Source organism: Merops nubicus, unplaced genomic scaffold (genome assembly GCF_000691845.1).
Source record: "Merops nubicus isolate BGI_N331 unplaced genomic scaffold, ASM69184v1 scaffold6244, whole genome shotgun sequence".
In the NCBI taxonomy this organism is placed as follows: Eukaryota; Metazoa; Chordata; class Aves; order Coraciiformes; family Meropidae; genus Merops; species Merops nubicus.
Window position 1 is genome coordinate 39,048 of NW_008603544.1, and position 9,848 is coordinate 48,895.

The 9,848-nt window shown below is 41.9% G+C and overlaps 1 protein-coding gene across 1 annotated transcript; it reads right to left on the bottom strand.

Annotated features, from left to right (window-relative positions):
- Positions 1 to 25: 25 nt before the first annotated feature.
- BCL11B (B-cell CLL/lymphoma 11B (zinc finger protein)) lies at positions 26 to 2,588 on the bottom strand. Its single transcript, XM_008938700.1, has one exon. The coding sequence runs from the start codon at positions 2,584 to 2,586 to the stop codon at positions 523 to 525; it is 2,064 nt and encodes a 687-aa protein (XP_008936948.1). The 5' UTR covers positions 2,587 to 2,588; the 3' UTR covers positions 26 to 522.
- Between the last annotated feature and the right edge of the window lie 7,260 nt (positions 2,589 to 9,848).

Here is a 9,848-nt window from a genome sequence, read left to right on the forward strand (position 1 = left end):
AAGGGCGGGGGGGAGGGGGAAGAAAGATTTCTGTTCAAATTCTGGCTTCTTCACAAGAAATTACACACGCTTAGCTTAAATTTCAACAAAGCAGCGGCCCAAAAATTATAATTTCAAAGATATGCTTCTCGCCTACAATGCAAGTAATCTCAGGCTACGACTGGGTAAAATTAAAAAGGGATACCCAACAAAATTTTAAAAGAAATTTAAACAGAAAGAATAAAAAAAGTACCTGCACATGCCAAAAAATTACAAAAACCCAATAAATACAGAAATTATTGCACAGTTAAAAGGCTCCACAATTTTTACTGCCTTAATCAACCCTCGGGTTTAATAGAACTTTGTAGACACAGGTTATACTCAAGTGCCAAAGTCTGGCACCTACCATAATTATGCTAAGTTATGTTTACGGAGGCAAGTTAGGTCATCTTTTCTCAGTTGGCAATAGTTAAACTGTACAAATAAAATGTTACCTAGACCCCTGAAATTTAACCTAGTGGGGATGGGGGGAGTGGGGGGGCCTTAGCTTCTTTCTGCCTGCTCAATTTTGACGTCATTTGTCAGCAAATGTTCTCCATGCCACTTTTTCATGTGTTTCTCCAGGGTGCTGTAAACACTGAAGGGCATCTGGCAAATGTCGCAGCGGTAGACCTCCTTCCCTATCTGGCCATGCGTTTTCATATGGCGCGTCAGCTTACTGCTCTGGGCACATGCATAGTTGCACAGCTCACATTTGTAAGGCCGCTCTCCAGTGTGGCTCCGACGGTGCACCGTCAAATTGCTGCAGTTCTTAAAGACCTTGCCACAGTACTCACACGTGTCGCTCCTGCGCCCTTCCTTCGAACTGGGTCGCCCGGGGCCGGGACCGCTGATGTGGGGGGTGCTGCCTCCGCTCGCCGTGCCGCTGCGCCCTGAGAGCCCCCCGTCCAGCATGTCCCCCGGTGGGGTGGAGAAACGCAGGCTCCCGTTCTCCGACGAGTGCTCGGAAGAGGTCGCGAAGGGGGATTGTCGGGAGTCTGTGAATCCGAGGAACGGATCCTTCATGAAGTGCCGCGACGCCGCGTACCCTACCAGCCACTGGGAGTAAACGTTTTCAGAAGGTATTATCGTTGCTGGTGGCAAGTCCAAATCTTTTTCTACCTTTATTCTTTTAGAGGAATTGTTCAAGCTGGGGCTCGTGATAGGCGTCGGCTTTCGGGGGAACAAGTTCGGGAAGGGCTCACCCGGGCCAAAGTTTCTTCCGTTGACTGTCCCTTCCTCAGCACGGTCCAGCTCTCCTACCACTGAGTCTTCATCGCCTGGATCTCTCTGACATAGGTCTCGAGGACACAAGTCTCGCTGGTCAGAAGACCTCTTCAGGAAGCTACTCCTCTTCTGCTTTTCAGCTAGCATGTCATTATATTGCTGGATGGCACCTAGACTTACATTCTCGATGACTTTTCCCAAGACGAGGGATTTCTCGTCTGGCAGTGACTTGGAGCCGTTTTCTCGGTTACGACTCAGCTCCGAGTCCATACTGAAGCTCGACTCTGGCCGACTCTCATTTTCAAGCTCCTCTTCCTCCTCCTCCTCCTCTTCCTCTTCTTCATTGTCATGGCCCAGGGAAGGATCGCTCTCGTTCCTGAAATCTGCCTCACTGGATTTCAGTCCCTCTCCAGTGAGCTCGCTTGTGCCCGGCTCAGGGGAACTAGTGGTGGACAGTCCGTCATCTGACCTGCCCGTCATGGAGCCAGCTTTATGCATATGTGTTTTCATGTGGCGTTTTAGCTTGCTGGCCTGGGAGCAAGCGTGGTCACAGAGCTGACACTTGTAGGGCTTTTCTCCTGTGTGACTGCGCCGGTGCACAATAAGGTTACTCTGGAACTTGAATGTTTTCCCACAAAATTCACAGGACTTGCTTTTGGCCTGAGGCTGGGGAGGCGTAGTGCTGCTGGGGGGCATGGGGGGCAGTGGTGGGGTGCTCAAAAAAGGTGATTTAGGACTTGGCTGGAAAGGATTCAACAGGCGATGCATAGGGTTGGTGCGACTGGGCGAGACTGGCGGAGGGGTGGAACTGTTTCCTGCCAGCTCTCGAAGCCTTCTGGAGAAATCCATCGCTGGAGACTCAATTGCCATGGGGTTTAAACGCATAACTCTGTCAAAGGCACTGGGATGCTGGGCAACTAACCCCATTTCTTCGGCACTAAGGCGATGTGGATCCAGATGATGACGAGGTGGTGGGCTGAACAGTGGAGGCGTGTTTGGGAGCCGACCCTCACCAAAGCCAGGGTGTTCACGCAAGATGGGTCCCGTCATCCGCAAAAGATTGAAAGGGTTGTTGTCTCCAAGGAAATTCATCAGCGGGGACTGTGCAACAGTCTCTGGTCCCAGAGGAGGAGGGATGGTGATGCGTGGAGTAAGGGAACTGTTTGAAGGGCTTGTTTCCAGGTATATGCGGAATCCATGTGTGTTCTGGGCATGCTGAAGCAAGAACCAAGCGCTATTAAAAGGCTGCTTGCATGTTGTGCAAATATAGCTTGAAGGCTCATCTTTACCTATAAAAGAAAAACAGAAAGAACACTCAAAAAATAATATGGTGGAGAACATTTAAATACAGTTGGCATGCGCTTTATTTTGCTAGCACATTTCCTCCTTGGCATTTCTGAAAGGAGGACTTAATTGCAATGTATTGACTGATAGAAATTGTTGAACAGCACATTTACTCACCACACTTATTCACTTAACATGTATGACAAATATCACACATACACATTGGTGCTATATACATTTATAACCTCTAACTTGCAAATAAACCCTTCCTTTATGATGCATAAATATCCAAATCCTTTCACGTGTTTATTCCACAAAAAGGAATTTATTTATTTCAAGGGATTTATGACGGAAAAAAAAAAAAAAAAAAACAAAAAAACACACACAGTGTGGTTGGTTTTACAAGGCACCTGCAAGGAGCTTCAGTATCATTTTCACTCTTTCATTTTATATTTTTATATACTTCATGCAGCAGTCCCCTGAGATCTTGCTGAATTTAATTTATACATGCTTCAGTCATGCCAGCACTTCTATTTTTAAAATACGATGTAGGTATTTAGCCACACAAGTCCTGTTCAAGTAAACAGGAGCTTGGAAAACGTACCCTTGCATAAACCACTTTGACATTCTTTTTGCCAAAACACCAAGAAGCCACTCAAATGAAACATCCGGTAATCAAAGCCGACAGCACAGTTGCAATTAACAGTAACAAATGTCGGGCCATGCTTGAACCGGGTCCCAAGAATTTCTGAGCCTGAGCCTGCCCTCCAATGCAGAAATGCACACCAGAGCCAAAAACATTGTTCTGTTTGCCTTTCTAGCCTCTTTGAACAACTGCATAAAGGTGGAAAGCATTCCTTTAACCTTGATTCAGCTTTACATAAAGGACAGGTGTGGGCAAGTCTGCACTACAGTCATAATTTTGCTAGCTAGAAAATTCCAGTCCTGGGCACAATATAAACTATGTGCTATCTTCAAAAAGCATTTCCCCACCACCACCACCCTCCTTTTTTCAATGCCTCTGCAAGACTCTGATAAACTCATAAATATGTGTCAACTTGAAAATCATGATCCAGGATTTGTTTTCTTGTTTGCTTGGTTGGGTTTTTTTTTAAATGTGGGAGAGTTTTTCCTGAAAAAAAAAAAAACAACTACCCACTTTTGAAAATCTAAAATTAATTTCTTGTTTGTTTGTTTGTTTATGAAAGCATGTGTTTTGGCTAGCGATGTCCCCGCTGCACCTAAAGGCACTAAACTTCCTGAAAGTTCAAAGCGTGAACCACATTTCCTACCTGACCTGTGTCTGCATAACGACCCAAACTGAAGTTCAAGCCCAACGCCTCTGCAGGAGCTCAGATCCAAAGCTGAACTACACAACCCCCTTCTAGATGGGGGGGCTACAATTCACAAAGTCCTGTTGCTTGAGCTTGAAAGTGAAAGAGTTTATAAAGTGAATAGAACCGTATTATTAAAACTACCTTTGTAAAGAGGAATGACTCATAGCAGTCAAAAAAAAGAAAAAGAAAAAAATAAATAAAGTCAAGCACATCAGGAGAAGCAGGATTGCTGCTGACTGAATTCCCTTCTTCTGGCTGTTACAGGAATGGCTGCTGCTAATAAAACCTACAAAATCTTAGACAAGGAGTCTAGAAGATTATCTGCTTACCTATCAGCCTGTCAGTCTGTCTAATCTTATCACCCAATGAACATCCATAAAAGCGTAAAGGAAAAAAGCATCTATCCGCGTGAGCCTTATTTACAAAGGTAGGTGATAAATGTGGTGCAGCTCCTCGCTCCTATTGATTTAGTAGGGCTATTGCTGTGGATAGCAGCTTCAGACCCCAATTTCAGAGAAGCTGTCTCTCTGCAGCCAAGAAAAACTACACTCAACACTGTGAGCATTTCTGTCTGGCAGACATGGACCCTGTGCCCCAGCCCCAAACACAGTGTCATATGGGACAGACCTAGCTCCTTTCATTAACCTCTAACAAACATTGTTGGGGGAAAAAAAAAAAAAAGCTTGGGAATTGTGCTCAGCTTGGGAAAAGTGCCCATAACTGCTATTGACATTAATGAAAGCTGCATACCAACACAGAAAGGAATTGATACATTAGCCCCTAAACATCTACTCAGCACTGAGGCAGTTAGGGATTTTTATGTCAGCTCTGCCGCCAAAGCAACAGTAAATGCTCCCATTATTACTTCAAATATTTAAATTTCTGTTTCTTACAGAAATATGATGAAAATGTCTAGACCTTTAACTTTTCTTGCACAGCAACATGTGTAGTATAAAAAGTGACAGAAATCAGTGAAGCAGACTAAAGTATATAACATACTCTGTCAAAAGCTTTTTTTAACAATATGTTTTACCTCAGCTCACCCTAGAATAGATTTTAATAAAGCCCCTTCTGAAGTGTGATCTAATAGCAAATGAAGTGCAGCATCTTACAAGGTCATATATCTTCAAATTAAAGAGTGCTCTGCACCCTTCACCTTCATTTTATCCACTCTTAATTAATCAATTTATTACCCGCAGCTGTTCGATTCTCTCATTTTTAAAGTCACAGCATGCATTCATTTTTGTTGTGGTTTTTTTTCTTTAAAAAAATGAAATGTGTGAGCATGTGTGCGCGCATGCATTCTCCTTGCTTAGCTCAAGAGCTGACAGGAGGAGGAAAGCAGCTGTGTATTAGAACATGACAATGACAACGGCAACACGTCAACTTCAGCAAAGGCACATACCTAAGGAGAAAAATTCCTGAGCGGGCTGGGGATCAAGGCCAAGCTAAAACTGAAATGGCTGATTAAAAAAATTACCCTCAAAATGGCAGCTGGCTGGATGCTTGCTACTACATGTTACACGGAACTGAGATGTTTTGGTTTGTTTTGTTCTCCAAAACTTTACCTCTGTGAAATTCAAGTAAGGAAAGTAAATCCTCCTCCTTTTTCGTTTTCTTTCAGACAGAGCAAATTAGTGCTATTAGTGAGCTAAGATTTACAAGCTAGCAGTCATAAAACAGCCTTCTCTTCCTTTGTGTTTTGTTGAGCTCCTTAACATTCCTCTTCAGGAGACCCTGACACAACAGCAGAATTGACTGTAGGCTACCTGGCTACCAGCTTCTGACTGTTTTACTAGTGTTGCTGTGTGCATGCCTGTGTATATACAGATTTTAACTTTCACAACCTGCAAAGATTCTCACGAAACTCCCCATTTAAAAAAAAAATTTAAAAAAAAAGTGGGGAAAAAAAATGTTCATTTCCACATTATCACTTCATGATTATCTGGCCTAGAAGTTGCCCTGAGCAGTGTAGATCCTCACTTTAAAGAACAGAACAATGTCAAAAAGTCTTTGAAGGACCTCTCCAAATGTTTTTGTATTCAAAAACTTGCTAAATATTTTAAACATGCCCAGAAACAGCCATGTATTGCTCAGGAATGATCCTTATGTTTAATAATGCAGTGCACCTACACTATAAAACTCTTTGTTATAAGGCTACTTTTGATATATGGCTATCTTAATCCCTTGCCACCTGCACTGAAGTCTGTCTAAATACCCACTTTATGACAACTAGCTATATAGGCTTTGCCATATGCAGTCTTTATCACTTTAGCATGTGCTTGACTTTGAGCATGTGAGTAATCAACATCAGTGAAACTTAAGCATAGGCTGAAGTGCTCTGCTGGATAATGATGAAATTATTCATGTGCTTAGAGTTAAGCACAAGCCAAGACTTCATTAATACTGTTCAATGAATTGCACATGGATTCAACGCTACAGTCTGTAACTACACATTATTTTCAGGGCTGATGGCTCAAGTATAATTTTTTTTATCTTTACATTAGTAGGTAGATACAGAGACATCCAGGCCACAAGACCCTGAGCAGTCAATACTACCTTCGAAGATGAACTGCAGTCAAACAAATACTGCCACTGGAGTTCAGGCATCAGACAGCTTTGTAGGGCCAAAACCTAATGAGGCATAGGTGTTTAGGTTCAGAAATATTGATTTGAAAGCCAGGAAGGCCTGTGAAATTAAAGAATGAGAGGAGTGGGATAAAACTTAAAGGTTGCCCTTGTCCAGTTCCTGACCCCAGGGATGTCTATATCTATGCATCTATTCCTATCTATGGCAGATGCTCCATTATCCTGCTTCAAATGCCACCTGGATAGAGAGTCTACAATGTTCTCAAAGTCTACCTCATTCCTTCTCCCCTTTACCATCATGAAGGTTCCCCAAATGCCTAATGTAAATCTTTCTTCCTGCAATTTAAGATCACAATATTTTGTCCTATCTACCTGTACATGAAAAACATACAAAACAATTTAGTCGGCACCTTACATACACATATCATCCAGTCTGCAGTTGAACCACTTTGTCTTTTAGCACCCCTTTCTCCGAATTTGAGTTGGAAATGCCAAGTGAAAGAGAATTCACTATGTATTGGAACAGTCTGTGGCAATGGCTATGTTCAGTATTTAAAAAAAAAGTCTTCTTTCCAATTTAAATTATTGAGTTCAACTGCCAACCATTCGATCTTGTTATGATTTTATCTGTTAGATTAAAAATCTTTCTAGTATCTTTTCCCTAAGCAGGTAATTATAAACTATGAACTTATTGGACATTCTTGCCTTTTCTGCATACTGTGACAAAAGATGGTCTTTTCCAGAAATATTAAAGTCTGTTCCCTCCATTACTGCATGACAGATTATGTTTCGTTCAAAATGTCAAAGCAATAATGAGCTTCTTTCTCTTTCATGAACAGCACATAACAAAGCTAAATTCAGAGCCTGCCTCCCAAATTCTGCCTTTATGGGATGCAGTGAAGAAAGACAGGTCAGTTTGCCCAGTCCAGAACAAGAGTAGCCTGAGTCTGTGGAAGTTAATCCCACTGCACCAGGCAGCCTGAATCCCCTGACTTATCTGTCCTCTGCAGTCCGACTTGTATCACTTAGTGATATGCAGATCTTCGTTGCCCAGTTGGTACATGATGTTCTATATACCCTGAATACTGAGCACCTTTGCCTTGTAAATAATTTCCCCCAAAATATCCTGTTATTCTGGACACCGTCAAACAATAATCATTGTGAGATAAGAACTGCTGAGAATTCATTGTTTTCTGCTGGGCTACAGTGACATCCAGTGCCTTACGAGTCCTCCCCTCAGCATGCCTGAGTAATTCCATTAGCTGTAACAGACAACAAACTCCCTTGCTCTTCAGTCAGCCACCCATAACCCCTGCCAGCACTGAGGTGAGGACATGCAGTCAGGTCCACATACCCACTGCCGTTCTTTACCTCTAGCAATACTTTCCAGATAATGTTTCTGGTTCCCTTTACAAAAGTTACAACAGCAGCAATAAAAATGTTAAGGAATTTTAATGCTGCTTTACTGCACCTTTAGAAGTTCGGGAAAAGTAGAAACTTACAAGCTTTAAAGAAAGGACACCTTTTATTGTAGCACTCAGGAATAGACACGTATCAGGTTCCTACAATCTTTCCACCAACGTTATTCTCTTCACCACCGCTCGATTTTTAATGAGCTTTTTAAATAATTACTCCTTGTTATTATGATGGTTACTCTAATAATACCAATAAAGGTAGTGTGGATGCTCCATAAAAAACACACCTTTAATTGAATTATTATTAAATTTAAATGCCATAATTGAGAACACTAGTTTAACAACTCTCCTTATAAGACCAGCTGACATTAAAGGGCATTAAATACTGGAAAGATTTAGTGTTTCATAGTGAATAAAATATATGGTTATACATGGTTTGACAGGGCACCTAGAAAAGGGCCAAATGCTTTCCAGGTGTCTGCAGTGTGGATCTGCAAGTGTCAACTGTATCACTTCATACCCAATGCTTGCTTTGGTATGCAAAAATATCTTTAATATAGGTATTTCTGCTGAAGAGGTTTTATACGCCATATTACCACTCTAAATTATGCAGGTCTGCAAGAAAACGTTTACTTATGTACATTCATGACTGAACAAACATATGCCGGGTGCTCCCAATATGGGGAGCTTTACTATCCTTGCACTCCCTGTGGTGTTTGGAAGTGCTCCTACCTTCATTTCAGAGGGACTGACAGTCTTGATAAAAAAGACAGAATTGTGAAGTAGGGTCCAAGCCTGGGTGAGATCACCACTGCCAGTCCAATGCCAGTCACTAGTTTTAAACACCAAACACAAAGGAGTCATTTATCTTTATACCTCTCTTCATTTTAATTTTGTTTTGATGGCAACATGAGCTGAAGAAGTAAAACAAGCACAACTCCTCTATCCTTCCTCAGCTCTAACTCAGTTTATCAATCCCTACACTGCCTTGTCTAAAGAAAGGACTTAACAGAGTCTTGCTGCACATCCTGCTGAGGGTGACGGGGACCATCACCAACAATCTGCACAGTAAATATCATTTGGCAACTAAAGTTGGTGGTTTACAACTTAGCAAGACACCTGCAGTCTCACAACCTGAGAACCTCCAGTTCTCCACTCAGATAAACAGCCACTCTCTCTTGTAAAGCTCAGCCAACCTGAAGTGCATCTGTCAAGAAGAGAAGACAAAGGTTTAGGTGCAAGAGCCCAAGCATGGAGGCCCACAGAGCTTGTCAGCATCTGGAAATAAGGAATCTCAGGATGTGGTCAGTGAAAGGAAAGAATGTGACAAGGAAACAAAAATTAAATGTTTTTAGGAGGTGTCTGAAGAAAAGGAGAAGCAACTAGAGAAGTGTTACTTCTCAGTAACAGAATCCTGTTTCCTCCCATAGTAGGCTCTGTTCTCTTTTTCTGCCTTGCCTCTTGAGTAGCCTATCTCCTCCAGTGCCATTGTCAAATAGAAGAAAAAGCACGACTTCATGCAATATTCTTCTCCCACACACTGCCTGCGTGTTTTACAGCTTTGCCAATCCTGTTTCTGCCTTGACTAGCAAGACTGCAAGTTCTCTACAAAGGTTATGCAAGAAAGTTTATGCCATGAGAACCTACAAACCCCATAAGACCTTCTCATTCCCAGCACTGATTTTAGCGATGCAAATACTCTCAAGAACATTTTCTACCTGTTGAAAAAGATCTACAATAGCACCAGTTCACACCAATATTAAAATATATAAATACTATATGTATATATAATATTTTATATATCTATAACTAAATAAGTCTATATATTTAGTAATATACTATTAATACTTTCTATACTAAAGCCAACTTCCAATCTCTGTCTTTGGTGGATTAAATGCTGCCCCATTTTTGGGAGCCTTTTGTATTTTCTGAAGCCATTTGCACTCTTCAGCGGTGTTCCTTTGCGTTTCAGAAGGGC

What these genes read in the sequence shown, in the direction of transcription:
- BCL11B (XM_008938700.1), bottom strand. Translation starts at nt 2,586, where the DNA reads ATGTTCTCCACCATATTATTTTTTGAGTGTTCTTTCTGTTTTTCTTTT.